This window comes from Danio rerio, chromosome 13 (assembly GCF_052040795.2).
Source record: "Danio rerio strain M-AB ecotype USA chromosome 13, GRCz13ab, whole genome shotgun sequence".
Classification (NCBI taxonomy): Eukaryota; Metazoa; Chordata; class Actinopteri; order Cypriniformes; family Danionidae; genus Danio; species Danio rerio.
Genome location: NC_141033.1, coordinates 39,776,601 through 39,799,813, shown reverse-complemented (window position 1 = coordinate 39,799,813; position 23,213 = coordinate 39,776,601). Strand labels below are relative to the sequence as shown.

At 34.7% G+C, this 23,213-nt stretch overlaps 1 protein-coding gene across 21 annotated transcripts in view; it reads left to right on the top strand.

The window, feature by feature from the left end:
• Window positions 1-23,213, top strand: part of syne2b (spectrin repeat containing, nuclear envelope 2b) — a 200,618-nt gene that overhangs the window by 96,073 nt on the left and 81,332 nt on the right. For 13 of the 21 annotated variants that reach the window (XM_087279586.1, XM_087279597.1, XM_087279588.1 and 10 more), the window contains 8 exons: window positions 71-202; window positions 277-423; window positions 2,849-2,974; window positions 5,511-5,576; window positions 8,158-8,256; window positions 10,526-10,801; window positions 14,368-14,556; window positions 21,572-21,736. In XM_087279586.1, the coding sequence (XP_087135712.1) occupies window positions 71-202; window positions 277-423; window positions 2,849-2,974; window positions 5,511-5,576; window positions 8,158-8,256; window positions 10,526-10,801; window positions 14,368-14,556; window positions 21,572-21,736 (1,200 nt within the window). The remainder of the gene's footprint in view (window positions 1-70; window positions 203-276; window positions 424-2,848; window positions 2,975-5,510; window positions 5,577-8,157; window positions 8,257-10,525; window positions 10,802-14,367; window positions 14,557-21,571; window positions 21,737-23,213) is intronic. The other 8 variants (XM_087279590.1, XM_087279589.1, XM_087279583.1 and 5 more) reach the window with 3 other exon arrangements.

Below are 23,213 nucleotides of genomic sequence, written 5' to 3'. Positions count from 1 at the left end.
TATATTAGTGTTAACCTTTGCAGATAAACATAGTTCACACACAATGCTCACTGTGTTTGTGTGCTTTCAGTTGGCTCTAGAATACACCATTGAGGTGCAGGAAACATCTGACCGGCCCCTCTGTACCACACTCCTAAGTGCCCCACCACTGAGTGCCCCGCCTCTCAGTGTCCCGCCTACTATCACTGAGGAAGAGACACAGGTTAGACAAAATATTGTACTACAATCTAATGATCAAGAGTTAATGATTCAACATTGAGAATAATATGTGTTTAGGAGAGCGGCCAGATACAAATTGTGCACGTAGAGGAAGATGTGTTGAAAAAATCTGGAGCATCGCTGATGACCGTGGAGCAATCCACACCAGAGCAAAGACTCACCTGGATCTCTGAGAGGAACAGTGACACTTTGACAGAAACACAGGTATGTGCGCACACACACAGACACACACACATACACACACACACAGTTTATGCATTAATATATTAAAATGCAACACAGGCTCATTGTGAAAACGTACCCCATAAACATTTCTGTAGAGTGCAAATTATGTAGCCAGAGCTGCACATGGCTGCATTTCGTCTTTAAAACGAACTCTATGGGGCTACCGGTTGACTGCCTCCATCCTTGTAGACAGCTTTTCCCCTGTTACCGGTTTGCCCAGTGGCTCACCACGTAAATCGGTGGACTTGAGACGCAAAAAGGACTTGACTGCGACAATGGGGTTTGAGTCCAAATAAATAACAGAGTGAAAACGTGGCAAGATGTGAAAATGTGGTAAAAATCAGGTGGCCACAAGCGCTTTTCTTATACTAGATTGCTTTTGAAAACAATGTCGGTTGGGTTTAGGCAAGTAGGTTGGCAGGTTAATCTGTGCTTTTGAAAACACTACCGGTTGGGTTTAGGGAAAGGGGTGGGTGGGTGTTAGGGTTGGTCGGTCAGTCAGTCAGTCAATAAATCAATCAATCAGTCAGTCAGTCAGTCGACACCTGTCTCTAGTGGATTGTCACGAGAATAGCAGCGTTGAAAAGCACTCCCAACAGAGGTTTGAGATCTGAAAAAGCATACACAATGGCCTCTGGTGAACAAATAGTGCAAAAAAGCGTACCTCCTGGGACAAATTTGACACTCTCCAGAAATGTATGTAGGAGTACGTTTCAATAATGAGCCTGGGTTGTTCACATACATTTGTCATTGTCATGTGATCTGCCAATGCAAACTCGCTGCAATTCGTAACTTTTTGATTTAGTGGCTAATTCATATGAATTTGTACAATCTTATTTATACAGTTTAGTATGATTTGCTCATCCCTCAATGATGGTTGGGCGGTTCACTTCGCTTTGGCGACCCCTGATAAATAAGGGACAAGGCTGAAGGAAAATTAATAAATGAATGAAAGAAAGAATGATGGTTGGGTTTAGGGGTGGGGTTTGGAGCACGCCTCCTTCAAAAATTTGTATTTTTCGTATTAATGAAATCTGATAAATTTGTGTGAATTAGCCACTTTTCTGCAAATATGTAAATTAGTTGTGTTTATTCATGAGATCAGGCTGGATCTGCCATTCACAAATGCTTTCTCACAGGATATTAAAGTGTCCATTTCATTATAACTTAGAGTTCATTATTACTGCTTGAAGTAGTTGGTCATCCGAGTAATTTTCATTTACTGTTTTAAAAATACATTCATTCATTTATTTTCTTTTCGGCTTAGTCCCTTTATTAATCAGGGGTTGCCACAGTGGACTGAACCGCTAAATTATTCAGCATATGTTTTACGCAGCGGATGCCTTTCCAGCTGCAACCCATCACTGGGAAACATCCACACACACTCATTCACACACACACTGGCCTCTGTCCATCATGGCCTCCTAACCATCCCCATATCATAATTGGCTTCATCACTCTGTCTCCTCTCCACCAATCAACTGGTGTGTGGCGTGGGGTCTGGCGCAATATGGCTGCCGTCGCATCATCCAAGCGGATGCTTCACATTGGTGGTGGATGAGGAGATTCCCCCCAAAACTGTGTAAAGCTCTTTGAGTGTCCAAAAAAGTGCTATATAAATATGAGGAATTATTATTGTTATTATTATTAATATTAATATTATTATTATTGCTTTTGCTACAACAGTTACATCAAAGATATTACAAAGACATCATCATTCAGAGTTGTGCGTTTCCATTTGAACATCTTTTTATTATAATATAATTCACTATGTATGGAAAAGGTTGTTATTGTATTGTAACTGGTTCTAACCACATAGTAATTTAATTTGTGTTGAAAAATGTGTTTTCCACCTGTGCTCTTTTCAATTTACCATTCATCCCTGTATCTATAAATACAGGAATAAGCTCTCAGGAAGCAATGCTTCATGTCAGGTCAATGCTGACGATGTTTCAAATTAAATGTAACTTTTGAGAGGCTCGGACCTTGTGTATGCTTTTAGGACAGATGTATTAAAATTCAGAGCTTTTGTATGTCTGCTGGAGCCAAGGATTTAAGAATCGACTTCTAATGGCTTTCCATAATTGATGTTATTAACCTAGAAACATCTTTAACCCCGTATAAGCATAACCGTTAGATTCGTTGTCTTTTTCTATATCTCAGGGTTTATACTTTTCTCCAGGCTACTAATTCATTCATTAATTCATTAATTCTCAGTGTACTATAGTAAACCCTGTGTCTATGTCCTTTGACTACTTATCCAGTGCAGCTAATTAGGTGTGTGTATATCTGCTTCTTCATTGCTCAAGTTAACGCTGTCTATGTGTGTGTGTGTGTGTGTGTGTGTTTGCATGTTATTTGTGCTTCCGCTGCGCATATGTGTGTCTCTAATGTGATGAGACAGCAGGAGTTTGAGGAAGAGGAGGAGCTCTATGAGGATGCAGGAGATTGGGAGGAAGATGCTTCTGAGGAAGACAATGACATTTATGAAGACTGTATGAAAATTGAGGATGAGGAGTTAACCATGGAGGTAATGGAGAGGAATCAGAGACTTCAGCCCTGCACTCCTCCTGATGTTTTTCTTTGCTTTCTTCCTTCACTCTTTTACATGCTTGCTTTTGCCATCACAACCTTTATAGCTTTATAGCTGTAAGGGATCTTTATAGCTTTATAGCTTTTCCACCAGTTGGCATAACTCTGTGCTTTCTGGATCTTTTCTCTTGTTCTGTGCTTTACCACATTGATCACTGCCATCCTCCTCATCCTCACCTGGTTTCTTCCTCTTCCAGATTCTGTTTTAACACTTTCAATTTGATATTTTTTGTCGTTTTAAACTTCACTGAAAAGAGATTATTCTGAACTTTGTTGTTTCCAGACTATTTGATTCAATAATGGTGTATATTTCATTCTGTGTCCTGTAGGGGGCAATAGGACTTTATTTTTTTCTACAGAGGATCTGAAAAAAGCACCCTGCACGAATCAACTACATAATACCTTTAAGCATTATGCTAATTTTGTATATATTTCAATATAGTTTTTTATGTACAAAGATTAAAGGAGTAGTTTACCAAAAAGGAAAATACAGTGCTCAGCATATATAAGTACACCCCTTAGAAATCTATCTTTTAAATTCATATTTTAATAGGAAGCTGTACAATATTATATTTGTGCATAATCATTAGATTAGTCAGTACTGAAGCCAAATCTGGAGCTTACATGTATCTAACAAAATAACTTACGATAACGGTCCAAAAACTAGTACAGCCAAATTTATGTTATAAGAAAAGATTAAATACAAATTTATAAAAGAGAAAAAAATCAAAAGAAGCCAACATTTTTTTTTGAAAAATTTAGTTAAAAATTTGTAGGTTGTTGTTATTATTATTATTATTATTATTATTATTATTATTTTGTATTATTTTGCTTGAATTTAATTGTATAATTCTTCAATTTCTAAATATGTTTGGTGACTAAAATATATATTTTTAAAAATAGATCTGTTTAATAAGTCTGTTTTATTTAAATGGACCAAAATACATTGCCTATATTCACTGAGAAATGGATAAAAATATTTATTTTCAAAATGGGGTGCACTTAATTATGCTGAGAACTATATCTATTTACTATATTACTCATTTTCAAGTGGTTCAAACCTCTAAATTATTTATAGTCTGTTGAACACAAAATAAGATATTCTGAAGAAAGCTGAAAAGATGCAATTAATGACTTCCATAGTATGACATAAGATCAAATACTGTAAAGTGAATGGTTACAGGTTTACAACTTTTTCAGAATATCATCTTATGTGTTTGTAAAAAATGAAGTAGAAAAATTTTCAGTTTTGTATGAACTATCCTTTTAAAGGTTAAAAATCTGTGTTATTAAAAATCTAAGAGTTTATTAATCTTTGTTTAACCACAAGTGATGTATGATACTGTGATTGTGTCATGGTTAAAGTGCCCCTGTTATGATTTTTTTGGGTATCACGGCTGTCATGCTGTGTGTAATCTAGCTGTTTATGAATGTAAATGACCTGCAAGGTTTTAAAGATCAAACTGCATTATAAATGGAGTTATTCTTCCCAAAAGAAGGAAGTTGTTCTAAAATGCTGAAATGAGTCGTCTGGAATTTCAATCTCCTTTGCTGTGTTTAGTGTGTGTTGTTATGTCAAGAAGACACTGCTTTCTTCTCTTTGGATGCAAGGATCTGGAATTTGGCTTGAAATGTGATTGGTAACACCAACGCCATTTCATTAATTCATTCATTTTCCTTTGGCTTAGTCCCTTTATTCATCCGGGGTCGCCACAGCCAACTTATCCAGCATATGTTTTACACAGCGAATGTCCTTTCAGCTGCAACCCAGTAATGGGAAACATCCATACATAATCATTCACACACACTCATACACTATGGACAATTTAGTTTATTCAATTCACCTATACTGCATGTCTTTGGACTGTGGGGGGGGTGGGGGGGGTGTACCAGAGCACTCAGAGGAAACCCACATGAACACAGTGAAAATATGCAAATTACCACACAGAAATCCCAACTGGCCCAGCCAGTTCTTGCTGTGAGGCTCCAGTGCTAGCCACTGAGCCAACGTGTCACCACAATGCCATTTCTATTGTTCATATTATTGTATTTACAAGTCCAGAGAAAGCTGAGATTCAGATACAGTCATTTAATATCTGACATAGGCTGTAAAAGGTAGACCAATCACAACAAAACAGCCCATCTGACCAATCAGAGCACCATAGACTCTCAAAACGAAGGGATTTGGAGAGTGCAGATTCTTGAACAAACTGTTTCTAATACTGTGAGAAAAGAGGTGATGCTGCTGTGCATATTCAAAGTTGTAGAAGACTTCCAAAACTAAACTGTGAAGCTTTAAAAAATACATAATTGGGGCACTTTAAGAGGTGCTAAAAGCACAAAATGAAAAACTGCCATTTAAGAAATCCCTTTAATGCAGAATGTGTTGCAAACTCTGCCAATTAACACAGACATAGTCCATATCTAGGTAATAAGTCATGTGGTTTACGTTAATGAATGTTTTTTGTCTGCAGGTTTCTGCAGATGTGGTTTCCTCTACAGAGCAGATTTTGGAGATAGCAGAAACAACAGATTCAAAGGTATTGCTTGACTGTGTCCAATAATGACCATTTAAAATGCATCATATTAAAATACATGACATTTAAATACATATTTTTCCAAAAAATTCATAAGGTTTTAAAATTTCAGTTACAATTTTCGCTTTTAATAAATCATTTACTATGACTCTTGCCTCAATAAACTCCTAATTTGCTGATTATTAATAGTTATTAAGGTAGTAGTTAGGTTTAGGTATTGGGTAGGTCTCACGTGCGGAGACTAATCTCGCACGACAAAAGTAAGGAGCCAAGTTCAGTTTAATAAAAGTATTCATGTAAGCAGGCAATAGTCAAAACGGGGGCAAAACAGGTACTGAAAAGACCTTCAAAACGTAATCGAAAACGGGCATAAGGTCAGAAACTCAGAATATAACAAAATAGCAAAACTAAGATCAGGAACACAGCAGGCAAAAACAAATAGCAAACAAAGCTAACACATGATGACTGCAAACAAAGACTCAAGGTGCGTCCCAAATCACATACTCATGCACCAATCTTTACCATTTTTTAGTGTAAATAGTGCAAGTAGTGCACACTGAAAACTCTTAAGTAAATAAGTGCACTTTAATTACCCGGAAGATGCACTTATTCAGCTGTTAAAATGAAGTGTGTAACGATGGACACTTCACGCACTCAACAGCCACAGCTTTGTTCACGTAGCTGAAAGGATGAAGCTTTCTGGCGCTCATGTTGAATTACTTTATTTTGGATTGTGAAAGCGAAATTCTCCTACGAGAATGATTATAGCGCCTCCCGATGGTGAATGCAGTTTTACTCATGGCAGCTATTGTTCGGTAGTTTGGTCATTTATTTCACTAATCTAGCAACCGTTAAACATCATCAGGGAAACTATTTGAATTTCCGCTTTGTAAAAACCCCATTAGTGTTCCATTTGGGACGACACTATACATATACTGTACTGTTCAATGTGTATGTGCATAAGTGTATGGTGTGCCATTTGGGACACAGCTTAAGTCCTGAACTGATGTATGTGTGGTGTATAAGTTGTCCAGGTGATCAGTGATTACGGGATTCAGCTGTGTTTGAGTCATCAGTGGTGAACGGCAACTGGTGTGTGTGAAATGGCATGAAGGAAATTATAGTTCGTTAGTGTGACATGTGTAGTTCATCAGAGATCTGCCAGGAGTGGATTGCTGGTGATCATGACAGTAGGATTAGGGATGTTGAATAACATCATACTTTATAAACCGCCAATGATTTAATGCCAATAGGCCTGCATGGAATCTGCACGTAGTATGTATAGTAATAGTCTTTTAGTAGTAATTATGTTAAGATATATTCATATTTAATAGCCTTTTAGTTGATATATTATATGAGAGACTTGCAGTGTAGTGGATCTACTTGTAATTGCATGGTAGGCCTAAAATAAAAGTTGTTATTTTTTTATTCCATTTTATAAGTTTTTAGCTAATATACTCTCAAAATTATTCTGCATAAATCTGCATATTTTGTACAAAATTCTGTGCAGAAATAGCAAAAAATGAATCTGTCTGGCCCTGCCAATGGGCCAGGTAATAAGCCACTAGTTAATAGTGAGAAATGGTACTTAAATGGCCCGTTTTCACCGAGTGTTACAGAACGGCATGGTTCAGGTCAGTACGGGTCACCTTTATTAGGCTTGCATACACTGCCAAAAGGGTACCAATGGTTTAAAAAAAAACATGAAATATAGCCCAATCAGTGCAAACCTCTCGCCTGCATCTTTAATCTTCCCCAGCAAATGTAACCTCTTGTTAGAAAGTAATTCCGTCATTCCGAGTTCGTAAAAGTGATGATAATAGTTAAACATTGCAGCCTTTTCATGTCCTTTGTTTTTTCAGGCTTCTCCTTTGTTTTTTACGTGTCACTCTGACGTTTGTCCATTTCTGAAAGGATCGAATGTCAGAAGAACTTCAATAATCACACGCACATTATTATCATCGGCTCAAGAAGTTAGTTATTTCAAATAAAAACATGCACGCGAGCTCTCTGGAGAAAGTGAAGCCACTCGCACTTTTAGACGGGCTCGTAAAACAACAACAGAACACAGCAGATTTTGTTCTTCTTGGCTTTGTGGCTGTTCATCAAGACAACGACAAGGTTTGTTTGAGCTTGGGTCGACCATAGCTTGTTATTATATGAATATATTATAACGATGTAATGTCTCGGCTATGTTTTTAAAAATGGTGGTTCCTTTGTTTTCATTCTCCTGCTTGTCCGCGAGCGAGTGACGTATCTCTGTAAACCAATAGCGTTTAGCTGCGTATCTAGCTCTGCCTTTGGGTATCCTTTTCTTGTGCTAGGTACCCTTTGCAAAGGGTACCCAAAAAGTGATATGGTATGGTTCGCTTTTTTGGTACTCTTTAACAGTGGAAACAGCCATAAAAGCGAACCGTACCACTCAGTGGAAACGGGCTAAAACTAAAGTGTTACCGCTTTCTTTTATTAAAACATGAATTAAAATAGTTGTTTTTTACTAATTTTATAATCTTGTAGTTTTTTAGAAAGGTCAGCCTGCATCCAGATATCAGAGTATGCAACCTCTCTTTCCCTGTATTTGCAGGTAGAAGTAGAGTCTCCTTCCGCCTCAGGAACAACCACGTCTGAAGCTTTATCTGAAGCGGACTCTATGGTGGAAAGCCAGTCTCTCCCTGCAGACATGGTAACCAATACCTCTGTTACAGAGATCTCCACGTCTCCTTCCAGAGGCCAGCAGAGGTGTTTGGTCTCCTAGTTGTAGTTCTCTCCTTACAGCGCCTTCATGTCTTAACTTTACTGTAGATGCAGACCTTTCTAGTGCTAGAACTCTCTTCTCAGTGCATTTACATGGCAGATGGGTAAAAATCAAGAGTTCTGAGGAGAGGAAATCTTTAGATTTGAGACCCTAAACACCAAAGCAGAGAAATATGCAAACTGACTTTCTTTTATTTGTTTACAAAGTTCTGTCAGGACAATCTGCAGAACAAGCTAGAGAACATTTAGTTGCCAATTGTTTTATAATATCAGTGTGTACACCAACACAGATGTGTGTTGTGTGGTATGATTAAACAGGATTTTATATATAGCTGGGGTGTGTGAGTAAATACCATCAATGTGAAATAAAGATAATAAAACAATATTAACCTAGAGAGACATTTTATTGAATCTCTTCATAATTGAAGTGTAATGTTGTGGAAATCAACACTGCTAGAATGAGCACCTTTTCCATTGTTGAACTTTTTACTCTGTTGCAATGACAAAGCTTCGCCCACACAACCAAGAAGGTTGCTGGTGTTCAGTATTATGAGTTCTCAAAGTTTACCAAGTCTGAACCATACCTGAAATTTGCATATTTACCACTAGAAGTGCATCTAGCAAAATTCTCAATGCAACAATTTAAACTAAAATAACCATGCATTTACTCTTCAAATACACTTTTTATCACAGTTTACAGTTGCTTCAGTCTGGTCAGATATCCATCAGATATACATTATTTTATTTCTAAATGTCATTATACTACACTATTCAAAACCTTTCATTAATGCAATCTTTTCACATTTTAGTAGAATTTCTATATTATATGTCTTGAATTTTTTTAAGCAGGAAAAAATCTGTGTATTTTTTCATTGCATGGTATTTTGTCCATGATTTTTACTTACTAAATGCAATATTATAAAACCAAAAAGATACTAAAATCTTTTATATGGCATGTATTTTTCTGATTTTTGTATAGTAGTGTGTTTATTTGAACTTTGTCTTCTCCAAATGCAAGAAAATACAGTGACTGTGAAAGAATTGTTGAAACAGATTTTGTTGGGAGTGAAAAAGTATGTGATATTGAAAATCAGCTGACCTGTTGGCTGCTTTTCCCTGCACAGTTGCATGTTTATCTCAATTAATTTATTCTTTATCGTGAATGATTGTTGTTTACGTGACGCTTTAAAAAATAAGCTTTGATGAATGGCAGAATATGATATATGTTATTTATGTTTAGTATTTTGTCTATTTGTGCCATGTAAACGCACTGAAGGCCCCGATATACCTCAAGCAAAATCAAGAGTGTAACAATTTGATTAAAATAAATCAAACAAATCAGCTCAAAACAACATTTGCTTTGAGTTTGAAACTGGAGCTAGGAAAAGTTAGCTTGAGCTGGTAAATGGCTTGAAACTGCTCCATAGTGATGTTGTAATAAATTGGTGTGGTGCTCCGCCTTCTTCTTAACGGTTACTTCCTAACAGTTTATGGCCACTTTATTTAGTAAAACGTAAAAATTTTGGTGAGCCTGTAGCTGACAGGAGTGGCACCCGGTGTGGTCTTCTGCTGCTGTAGCCCATCCGCCTCAAGGTTGGACGAGTGATTATTTGAATTACTGTTATCTATCAGCTGGAACCAGTCTGGCCATTCTCCTATGACCTCTGGCGTCAACAAGGCATTTGTGCCCACAGAACTGCCGCTGACTGGATATTTTCTCTTTTTTGAACCATTCTCTGTAAACCCTAGAGATGGTTGTGCGTGAAAATCCCAGAAGATCAGCAGTTTCTGAAATACTCAAACCAACCCATCTGGCACCAACAACAATGGCATGTTCAAAGTCACTTAAATCACCTTTCATCCCTATTCTGATGCTCGATTTAAACTGCAGCAGATCGTCTTGACCATGTCTACATGCCTAAATGCACTGAGTTGCTGTCATGTGATTGGCTGATTAGAAATTTGCGGCAGTTGGACAGGTGTACTTAATAAAGTGGCCGGTGAGTGTATTAAGCATGAGCATATTGGGGCCTTTACTCTATATACACACCTGTGCATGTTCTCCTGATTTCTCCTTCTCATACTTTCTGTGTGATCATCATCTTGCTCCTTTCAAGTCTGAAAGAAAAATAATAAATTTCAACAACGAAAAAAAAAATTTACACTTGCCCGTCTCTCTCTTTCTCTGTCTGTGTCAGGAGCTGGGTGCATGGAGGGGGGAACAGACGGCACACACCAGTGACACACACACATACAAAACAAACAATCACCCAGAGTCACAAGCCCCTCCCACTGATGAGGGAGTGGGCGGGGCTTTAGAGCAGACTCAGTTAGAAGAGACCCTCTGTGTGTCTCAGAACTTCAGAAAACCAAGACAAGAGCACCACACACACACACAAGAGCAGTCAGGCACACACGACACACTGATCACCCATCCGGAGAAGACAGATTCATTGGCTGCAAGCACATCTTTGGTAAGCACAACTGAATATGATAGATGATAGTGAATCTCACCCCACTGACTCAAACATTTCACGGATCTTGTGTTCAACCCACTCACCTCCTGACATTAGATGGTGTGTGCTGCATTTTATCTGCGCATCTTTTATTCCCTTGTCTTTTAACTGAAAAGTCAGTTAAGGGCTATTCTTGCAGTTTGAGATTGGAAATTGGAATTAGTTCCAGGAATAAACCTTTGCAACTAAGTAATTCCTTCAAAATAATCTTTATTAATTATTAATCGTTGAGTATTAGTTATTAACATATTGACATGCATTATTTTGTATTATTAATATTTGGATTTAATATTAATAATATTAAATATTATTAATATTAGTAAAAAATATTACATTTGAAGAAAAAAGGGATAGTTCACCCAAACATTTAAATTTACTCACTATTTACTCACACTCAAGTGGTTCCAAGACAAAAGAAAGCTGAAGACCATTGACTTCCTTAGTAGGAAAAACAAACACATGGAAGTCAATGGTTACATGTTTTCAACATTCTTTAAAGTATATTCTTTTGTGTTCAACAGAAGAAAGAAACTCATAAAGGTTTGAAACAATGAAAGGGTTGGTAAATGGCAATTTTATTTTTAGTTTTGTGTGAACTATTCCTTTAATAATATTTTTTTATTAATCGTTTGTACTGTTTCACTATAAAATGCTGGGTTATTGTAATGCTGCAGCATACAGTATATTAGCAAACCCAATATTTGGGTTAAAAATGTAGTTTAGATTTGATGTAAAAAAATAAAGTAAAATTAACCCTTAAAATTAAAGTTTAAGTTTGCCCATATTTGACCCAGTGCTGGGTTAATACAACCCAGTATTTTTAGTGTGTACTGTTACTGTGTGTTAAACTAAAAGCTAGAAAATATTACACAGAAAATATTTAAAATTAAAGCAATAATATTAATATTCTCTGCTCCACTTGTGGTTATACTTTTTTGTCCCCTTTCTTCCTCTAATCTTCATGATTTAGCAGATTGTTTTAAGCCATGCATTGTGCCTTTAAGACTTCTATTTAAATAACATTTTGCATGGAGGTTGAAAATGAACACTAGGCAGCAATAATCATTAAGATTTCTGTTATTTACTTTACGAAACACTTCCTGATTAGCTGAAGATTGCTGTACACAGAATAGCCAATTTGTTTTTGTTTTTAACAAAGCATTACAAAATTGTAAGCCAATGATGAATCATATATTATCAATCCCAAGATTTGGGTTACAAAATGTCATTTAGATTTGATGTAAAAAATAAATTAACCCAAGTTTGAGTTTGTCCATATTTGACCCAGTCCTGGGTTAATACAACCCATGATTTTTATTGTCTACTGTTACTGTGTGTTAAACTAAAAGTCAGAAAATATTACACAGAAAATATTTAAAATTAAAGCAATAATATTATACATTCTCTGGTCCACTACCCTTTTTGTCCCCCTTTTCTTTCCCTCTAATATTCAGGATTTAGCTGATTTTTTGAAGCCATTGTGCCTTTAAGACTTCTATTTAAATAACTTTCGCATGGAGGTTGAAAATGAACACTAAGCAGCAATAATCAATAAGATTTCTGGTATTTACTCTACAAAACACTTCCTGATTAGCTGACCATTTCTTTACACAGAATTGCCATTTATTTGTTGATTTACTATTATAAAGCATTGGGTTACAAAATTGTCTGTCTTTGACCCAGTGCTGCATTAATATAACCCAAGATTTTATTGTGTACTATTACTATGTGTTAAACTAAAAGTCAGAAAATATTACACAGAAAATATTCAAAATTAAAGCAATAATATTATAATTCTCTGGTCCGTTTGTGGTAATACTTTTTGTCCCCCCTTTCTTCCTCTAATCTTCAGGATTTAGCAGATTGTTTTGAAGCCATTGTGCCTTTAAGACTTTTAAATAATTTTTTGCATGGAGGTTGAAAATGAACACTAAGCAGCAATAATCATTAAGCTTTCTGGTATTTACTCTACGAAACACTTCCTGATTAGCTGACCATTTCTGTACAGCAAATAGCCAATACTTTTGACGAAGCATTGGGTTTCAAAACTTCCTCATTGACCATTTCTGTACACACAATAGTGGTTGCTGATGTAAAAGTGGGCAGTCTGGTATTGAAATATGTCAATACATGAAAAGAAAATGTGTGACTGTGGATAATTACCACCAAAACATTGGTTTTCTGCACACCTATACAGTCTTTTAGTGGTTAATTTGGTAACACTTTGTTTTAATGTAAGGTTCATGCCAATAACAAGCTATTTACTAAGGCTACTTATTTAATAAACTACTAGCTAGTGTTATTAAAGTAGTACACTCAAAACTTTACTTTTGTTGCTCGTTCAAACTACTAAAATGAGTGGAAACAACATAATTCTTACATTTTTGTTTGGACAACTTATTTTGTTTTGTGTTGAATCCATTTAAATTTAAGTTGGCTAATCAATTTGTGTTGAGACAATATGAAGGAATTGTGTGCTTATATTAGTGTTATTAGAGTGTAGTTGGGTTTAGTTATTGGATGGGATTAGGGATGTAGAATACAATCATACTTTATAAATACCTACAGTACAGCAGTTAATATATTATTAAAAGGCAGGAAATAAGTTAATAGTATGAATAGTGACAAACTAAAGTACTAGCATTAAATCAGTGATCTCCAGTGACACTATTAAGTTAAATAAGATATTCTGTGACATCTACACTCTCAGAAATAAAGGTATAAAATCTGTCACTGGGGCTGTACCTTTTCAAAAAGTGCACTTTTATTCCAATCAGGTCCACATTTGTACCTTAAAGGTGTATATTTATACCTAAAAAGTACAACTGTGTTTTGCATAGTACCCTATATGTACAAAAGTATACCCTTCAGGTACAAAAATGTTCATTTAAGGTACCAATGTGCACCTGTAAGGTACAAAAGTGTATTTTTTTATAAAGGTACAGCCCCAGGGACAGCTCTTGTACCTTTATTTCTGTGTGTAAGATGAGCAGACACAAGATTCTTCTTTCAAGTTTGAAGGAAATGACAATGTAATCGAATTTAAGGAAGGACAAAAAAATACTCTAGGTCAACTGAGGCACTGCATGGCAAAAGTTACAGTTCCTCTTTTGGTGTATGTGTGTCACACAAGCTGCCTTCAAAAGTGACGACATTTCAGGAAGTGGCCGTAGCTGCAGGTGGGTGGAGTAAAAGCAGAGACAGACAGAGATAGAGAGAGAGAAAGAGAAGCCGGTATGAAAGCTGAGACTTTGTACTGAGAGAACCGGGGGCAGAGAAACACAAACAAAAGAGTTGGGCCTGTGCTCCACTGACAGAGAGAAAGAAAGCAGAGTGTGTAAGAGTGTGAAAGTGTGTTTTTGTTTGTGTAAATGGACACACCCATTGTGTGACAGAGTTTGTGCTGCTGTAAACTCAATGTTTCTGCTGCAGTCAGTCAGAACAGGTGTGCTGACTCTTTCTCTCTCTCAGTACACCTGTACACCTGATCTGGCTCTGAGCTGCTGTTGTGTGTGATTGTTCAGGCCGTAGGTGAAGCCGGGGACTGGTCTAGATGGATGTCTACTGACGGGCTGCTTCATGTCTGCCGTGAGAGGGCTGAGCAGCTGGAGGTGTGTCTGCACAGAGCACAGGTCAGCCTGGAGGACTCGAGACAGCAAGCGCAGGACTCAGACATGCAGCACAACATTGAGCAACAACTGCACACCTGCCAGGTGCAACACGCACACACACACACACACACACACACACATAAAAAAAATGTTAACGCCTGTTTTTTGCTATTTAATATTTTAAAATAATGTAATGATTGAAAAATGTTACAAACATCATGTATAATTGTACTTAGCATTTCTAACTATGTTTAACAATACAATATGTAAACATTATATGAATACAGTTGAAGTCAAAATTATCAGCCCCCCTCTGATTTTTTTTTCTTTTTTCTAAATGATGTTTAACAGAGCAAGGTAATTTTCATAGTGTTTCCTATAATATTTTTTCTTCTGGAGAAATTCTTTTTTGCAGTTTTTAATAATAAAAAAAAAACATTTTAAGGTCAATATTATTAGCCCTCGATAGCATTATTTGTTTTCGATTGTCTACAGAACAAACCACTGTTATACATTAACTTGCATAATTAACCTAGTTAACCAAATTAAAATGATATGGGTCACGCTTTACAATAAGGTTTATTAGTTAATGTTAATTAATGCATGTACTAACATGAACAAACAATGAACATTACATCTACTACTATTTGTTCATGTTAGTTAACGTTAGTTAATGAAAATATAGTTGTTCATTGTTAGTTCATGTTAACTCATGGTGCATTAACTAATGTTAACAAGCATGGACTTGGATGTTAGAAATGCATTAGTAAATGTTCAATTATGATTAATAAATGCTGTACATGTGTTGTTCATAATTAGTTCATGTTAGTAAATGCATTAACTAATGAACCTTATTGTAAAGTGTTACCATGATATGTACTGTCATCATGGCAAAGATAAAATAAATTAGTTATTAGAAATGAGCTATCACAACTGTTATAATTAGAAACGTGTTGATAAATATCTTATCTCCGTTAAACAGAAATTGGTAAAAAAATAAAATAAACAGGGAGGCTAATAACTCAGGTGGGCTAATAATTCTGACTTCAATGGTAAATATATACAAACACACATTCACAAGAGTAGCAGAGAGGAAGTGAGATGTCACACTTTATATATTTGTCTCTGTTAGAAAGGCTCTCGTCATCACTATTTTACATGCAAACTTTTCTTTTTCATAACCTACATTAAGCATTACTTTTACAGAGAAGTCTGACAACTGAAGTATTTTCTTCCCAAGTTTTAGAAGTAATGTTCTTTTAAAGGGGTGGTCCACAATGATATCATATTTTAAATTTTAGTTGATGTGTAATGTAGATGTGTGAACAAAAACAACATCTCTGAATGTAAGATGCTCAAAGTTCAATGCAAAGGGAAACATTGGCTTTTACAGAGTTAGCTTAGCAAAGCCTACAGCCAATGAATTTGGGGACTACAAAAAATACATTTGAGTTAATGCGATCATAAACCCTTTAGGTTATGCGCATTCATCATGCACATGCAGTGCGTGGCCAGAGGCACTGTAATGTTATAGCAGAGAAAGTTAAAATGGCATCCAAATGCTGCTTTTCCACAGAGCTTCTTCTGTTTCTGTATTTGGGCTTCCAAAGGACACGACACAAAGACAGAAGTGCCTAAAATTTAATTTTAATTGTGTTCCAGAGAATTTAAAATACTATATAGCATTTGACAAAGGAGAACATCCACAATCTCTCCCAGTTCAGTGGTGAGTTTGGTTAAAAACTCCTCCAAACGACAAAGCTGTTGATTGTGAACCACAACCTGCAAGTATTTTTATTTGTTAAAATGTATCAATTACATGTGCAGTTTCTAGCATTACCGCTATGTTGTAGCAATAATGTGAACAATAATGTAAACAACGGGAAATGCTGTTTGGCACCACTAACAATTTAGATACAAATTCATATTTATCCGCTAAACCACTGTAAACATCACCCACAATCTTCAGCAACGCTGCAGTTACTGTCTATGCGGAAACTTTTTCTGTGTTCAACATCTCAAATAACGAACTCGCAAAAGATATGTGAACGTTTTATATTACTTACACATGCTTATTCTGGATATATGTGAAAGACACTTGTCAGATGTTATTTTAGAGAGCAGGAGTGAGGTTTAGCTGTGTGCTCTTCATTTTCTGTCTGATTCAGCCACTGTTTACACAGCACAATATGTTAGCTGACCAAGCAGAGCCTCTTGAGGCCAGCCTTTTGGAGAAATTAGAAAATATGACAGTCGTTTTCATGTTAGCGGAGTAGCTGTATATAATTAAAGTAAGTCTACAAATGAAGCATGAGCTTCATAAACACAACCAAGCCTTAAAAACACACTGTGGATCACCCTTTTAAAACAAAAAAGAAATGACCTTTTCTGTAGATATCAGATCAGACCCCCCTAAATGACCAAGTCACTCTCTTTTTTCTTTGTGAATTGCTCTCTGTCTTTTATTTGCAGTGTTTTACAGCCCTGAACTCTTACACTGCTCAGAGATCAAAGTGTTTGTTGATGACTGTAATCACAGGTCACAAGCTCAGATAATACACATTTAACACATCACTTTTATTGATGATTGACAGATTTTCAAAATGCATTAGGAAATGTTTATTGACGTACAACATTAAATAATGACCATCTAAAAATTCAATAGAAAGAAGATTATTTTAAGTAAGTTTGGATTTAGTTTGGTGAATGATTATTTTGTAGCGGCACGGTGGCTCAGTCAGGCCTGTTGCCTAACTGTAAGAAGATTGCTGGTTTGAGCTCCGGCTAGGCCAGTTGGCGTTTCTGTCTGGAGTTTGCATGTTCTACCCAAGTTGGCCTGTGTTTTCTCCGGGTGCTCTGGTTTCCCCCACAGTCAAAGACATGCCGTACAGGTGATTTAAATAAGCTAAATTGGTCATAGTGTCTGTGTGTGAATGCTAGAGTGTATAGGTGTTTCCCAGTGCTGGGTTGTGGCTGGAAGGGCATCTGCAATGTAAAACATATGCTGGAATAGCTGGCGATTCATTTCCCTGTGGCGACCCCTGATTAAATAAAGGGACTAAGCCGAAGGAAAATGAATGAATGATTATTTTGCTTATGCTTATGCACTGAATCACTGCAGTTAAGCTCTGATGTATACGCTCTAATGCTTATGTGTGTGTTCATAAGCATTGGAAAGGTAAATAATGTATAGTGAGTGAGTGAATGAGAGGGCAGTACTGTACACTATGCCTCAATCAACCACATAATAGGAGTCTTGTTTACCTTAAAGGTGGAGTTAAAGCATTGAAATGGCTGCTTTACCCTTATTTTATTCTCTATGCAGTACATACACATACATGTCTTACACACGACATGCAGAAGCAAGTCTGTGGCTATACAGTGCTGTATTTCAGAAGCATGTATGCGTCAATGATTGTCAACTTCTCTTTTCTTAAGGAAACTCTCTGTGCAGATACTTTTCACTTATTGAGAACTCACATTTCCTCAGATGAAAGATATTCAGGACAGCGATAACTACTTCTGGCCTAGCTTCTTATAGTGCTAACGCAGTATTATTTGTACAATTTCCGTATAAGTTTCCCAATTAAATTCAGTAATTTAGATCATGAGGATCAGGAGGAATGTGGATCTTTGTTCTCTTCTGATTCGTTGAACTTAGCATTGGATGTTTAGTCTCAGGATGTTGTTTTGGATGTGATGGCGTGTCTCATTAATGCTGGTATTGTAGATAAGGTTAGCTGTAAGCAAGGTTTGCTAATGTCTGCCGAGGTGTGGTCATGCTAGACTTTGAGCATGCAAATTTACTTTGGATCACACAGTGAATACGGGCAGCAGGATATGATGCGCACCATTTATTTTGTGTATTCAGTATTCAGACATACTGACGTCTGTCACTTTAAAGAGGTTGAGCTTGATATACCACTATCTCTCTTTCTCTCTCTCTCTCTCTCTCTCTCTCTCTCTCTCTCTCTCTCTCTCTCTCTCTCTCTCTCTCTCTCTCTCTCTCTCTCAGTTCATTTCAAGCTTGCTTTATTGACATGACAAATATGCTTTGGCAAATAATGCAGGCCTTTGTAATGATTACTTTAAATTGATCATATCAAAACAAATTACATAGTAGTAGTTATTAAAAATTAAAATACACTGAAAAAAATTATTCATTGTATTTGCAAAATTTTAAAGGTAAGTTGTTGCAAACAATTTATATGAGCTGAATTTATACAAACAAATTGGTTTAAATACATTATTAAATTTATTTTGCTTGTTTAAATTTAGCCCATATAAATTGTTTGCAACAACTTACTTTTGAATGTGTAATATGTAAATGTGTAAATCTAATTTTTTTTTTCAAATGACTAATACAATAATAATAACAAACAGTAAATTTAGCAATCGACATTTTTGGATTCATTTATAACTAATCAACAAATAATCTAGTATTTATATCTCTGACTCTAGCTATAACTCACTCTCTTTCGTTCAATTCAATTCAAATCAATTATTGCTTTATTGGCTTGACAAATGTTACGAATGTATTTCCAAAACATTTATAAAGCTTACATTAAAAAGAACATTAAATAAGACTATATATATATATATATATATATATATATATATATATATATATATATATATATATATATATATATATATATATATATATATATATATATATATATATATATATATATATATATATATATATATATTAAATAGAATCAAAATACAAATAATAATAATAATAATAATAAATCAGGATAAACTGTACATTTACAATTATCATTTTAGAATAAAACAATAATTATAATAAATAATAATAATCAATATAATTTACAATGATTCATTTACAATAATGTAGGTGTGTGTCTGTACGTCTCTCTTAATTCAATTCAATTCAATTCAATTCAATTCAATAATTGCTTTATTGGCATGACAAATGTTTCAAATGTATTGCCAAAGCATTTATAAAGCTTACAATAAAGAACATACATATATAATAAAAAAACATAGTACACAGAAAATAGTAGTTGTAAAAAATTAATGTAAAAAAAAATTATATATTATATATAATAAAATAAAAACATAAATAATATATTATATTATTCAACATATGATATTATTGTTCAAAATCTTATATATTATTCAGTATATCACATATATCAATTAAAACAATATAGTTAAGAATGAACTGTACATTTAACAATCATCATTTTAGGTTAAAACAGTAATAAAACAATTATTTGTAAATTTACAATGATTTATTAAAATAATGTAGATGTCTCTCTCTCTCTCTCTCTCTCTCTCTCTCTCTCTCTCTCTCTCTCTCTCTCTCTCTCTCTCTCTCTCTCTCTCTCTCTCTCTCTCTCTCTCTCTCTCTCTCTCTCTCTGTGGGTGTGTTTGTGTAATCTGATACCTTCATCATCAAACATTCAGAGATTGAGCTCCAGTAGACTGTGCTAGTAACTGCTAAAACTAGCACGCAAACCAATAACCATTATATAATTGAGTTAACAAAGTGTTAAAGTGATCGTTTATAGAAAACGACAAATTTTGTCATTATTTTCTATCACGGCATCCAAATCTGTTTTATGTTTTTCTGTGTAGCGTAATATCAATGTATACACCTTTAGACAGTCTTGATGATTAGAATATTTTTAACCACGTAATGTCATCTAACTGTCAAATAAGTAGTAGATGAATTTAGAGCAAGGAAGTTGTTTGGTGGTGGACCAACATAAAGTGTTATCAGTATTATATTCATAGTGTTATAGAAGAAATAAAACTAATTTAAAAATCGAATAATGTAATGTAATATAAAATAATATAATATAATATAATATAATATAATATAATATAATATAATATAATATAATATAATATAATATAATATAATATAACATAATATAATATAATATAACATAATATAACATAATATAATACAATACAAAGGACATTAATAAGGTTTGAAAAAAATAAAGAATACAAAATATCATTGGTCCCTATAAAGAAAATTACTGTGTGTGTTATTTAGTATACTGGATGTATAACTATTATATTAAATAGATTTAATTAAATAAGGTGTAATCATTAAAAGCTTAAATTAAAATATATTAATAAATAAAAATGCAAAAAAAAAACAAGCAACATTATAAATGAGATTAAGCTGAATAATAAAAAATATTAAATAAAAAATGTAAATAAATGTGTAGATGTAAATATATAATTACAGAGTTATAATGAGTATAGGGGAAACAAATAAAATGTAACTTCATATAAATTACATATTTCTCCGGGGTGCCGCAGTGGGTAGCACTGTCGCCTCACAGCAAGAAGGTCGCTGGTTCGAGCCTTAGCTGGGTCACTTGGGATTGCTTTGTGGAGTTTGCATGTTCTCTGTATTTGCCTGGGTTTTCTCCAGGTGTTTCGGTTTCCCCAACAAGTCCAAAGACATGCCCTATAGGTGAATTGGGTAAGCTAAATTGTCCGTAGTGTATGAGTGTGAATGAGAGTGTATAAATGTTTCCCAGAGAGGGATTGCAGCTGGAAGGGTATCCACTGCGTAAAACATATGCTGGATAAGTAGGCGATTCATTCCGCTGGGGGGACCCCAGTTTAATAAAGGGACTAAGCTGAAAAGAAAATGAATAAATGAATAAAATAATTCCTCATTAAAGTTGTAGATCTATTTATAATTAAAAGCATTCACAGTTTAATTCTGATATGTATACATCAGACTACAGAGATACTGTTTACATTTTAAACAAGGATGATCAGGTTCAAAAAATAAAAAATTTTTAAAAAGTGAAAACCACTGCTGTTGGATGTTCAAGTCAACAAACACTAATCGATCTCAATCTAAAGTCTGTCTGTTGGATTATTAATGAGATTTTTGTTCATATTTGTTTTTCTAAGACTGAGTCTTGGTTGAATGGAGCAGCATCTGTCAGCATCTTTAGTGCTTATTACTTTCCATTGTATCCTATTGTACCATGAACACCAGTAAGCATTTCTGTTTGCTTGACTGTATTCCTGCTGATTGCATTGGTTGTGTTGGAGTGATGCAGAATATAGTTAGATGTTAATTGTGTGTTTGTTTGTTTTTTCATGAATCTAGACGACTCTGGTGGAGATCGAGCAGAGGATCTCCAGTCTTCCTCCATGTGGACTGAAAGAACAGGAGCAACACGAGGCTGAATCGCTCAACACCAAACTCCAGCTCCTGAAGAACAGACTGGTGACGGTCCAGTTACAGCTGCAGGACAGACACAGCAACCATCAGGTACACACGCACACTCTAATGCACAAAACTTACTTCGCTTGCAAGAGCAGTTCCTATACAATATGTTTCAGTAACAATTCATGCTACCTTTGTATATATACATATATATACAATTGAAGTTTAAGTTTAACGGAGATAAGATTTTTATGTTAGAACACATTTCTAACATAATAAAAACATAATGCAATTCTAAGTATAATTGTTTGAGCTTTGACATGATGACAGTAAATAATATTTTACTAGATATTTTTCAAGACACTTCTATACAGCTTAAAATGACATTTAAAGGCTTAACTAGGTTAATTAGGTTAACTAGGCAGGTTAGGGTAATTAGGCTATTTATTGTATTACAATGGTTTGTTCTGACTATTGAAAAAAATAGCTTAAAGGGGCTAATAATTTTGTTCTTTAAATGGTGTTTAAAAAATGAATAACTGCTTTTATTCTAGCTGAAATAAAACAAATAAGACTTTCTCCAGAAGAAAAAATATTGTCAGACTTATCGTAAAAATTTCCTTGCTCTATTAAACATAATTTGGGAAATATTTAAAAAAGGAAAAAAAATTCAAAGGGTGGCTAATAATTCTCACTTCAACTATAGTTGAAGACTTTTTAAAATATTTCCCAAATAATGTTTAACAGAGCAAGGAAATTTTCAGTTTGTCTGACAATATTTTTTCTCCTGAAGGAAGTCTTATTTGTTTTATTTCGGCTTGAATAAAAGCAGTTTTAAATTTTTTAAAACCCATTTTAAGGTCAAAATGATTAGCCCCTTTAAGCTATTTTTTTTTCTGATAGTCTACAGAACAAACCATCGTTATACAATAACTTGCCTAATTATCCTAACCTGCCTAGTTAACCTAATTAACCTAGTTAAGCCTTTAAATGTCACTTTAAGTTGTATAGAAGTGTCTTGAAAAATATCTAGTAAAATATTATGTGCTGTCATCATGGCAAAGATAAAATAAATCAAATATTAGAAATGCGTTATTAAAAATATTATGTTTAGAATTGTGTTGAAAACATCTTTTCCCTATTAAATAGAAATCGGGGGAAAAATAAACAATAAATAATTCAGAGGGTTTATTAATTCTGACATCAACTATAGATACTCTGCAAAAGTCTAAGGCCACTTGTGTTTTCACCCCAAAAAAAAAAGTTTAAAGTCAGTTATTTCGATATTTTTTCTGTAGCATGTTGGTTTGCAAAGCTACCTGAAAAACCATGGGCTTGTGCACAAGTGTTTTAAATGCCAAATATGGTCATACCAAATATTGATTTGATTTAGTTAATATAAGTCAGTTGATAAATAAAAGGAATTTATGCATTTTTGAAAGCATCCTGAAACTTAAACTAGACTTTAAACTTTTTTTTTTTACTCTAAACCTGTTTTTAAGACTTACAGTATACTATATATACTGTACATACTGTGACACATACTATATATACTGTGTTTCTTTTTTATTGCTTGTTACTG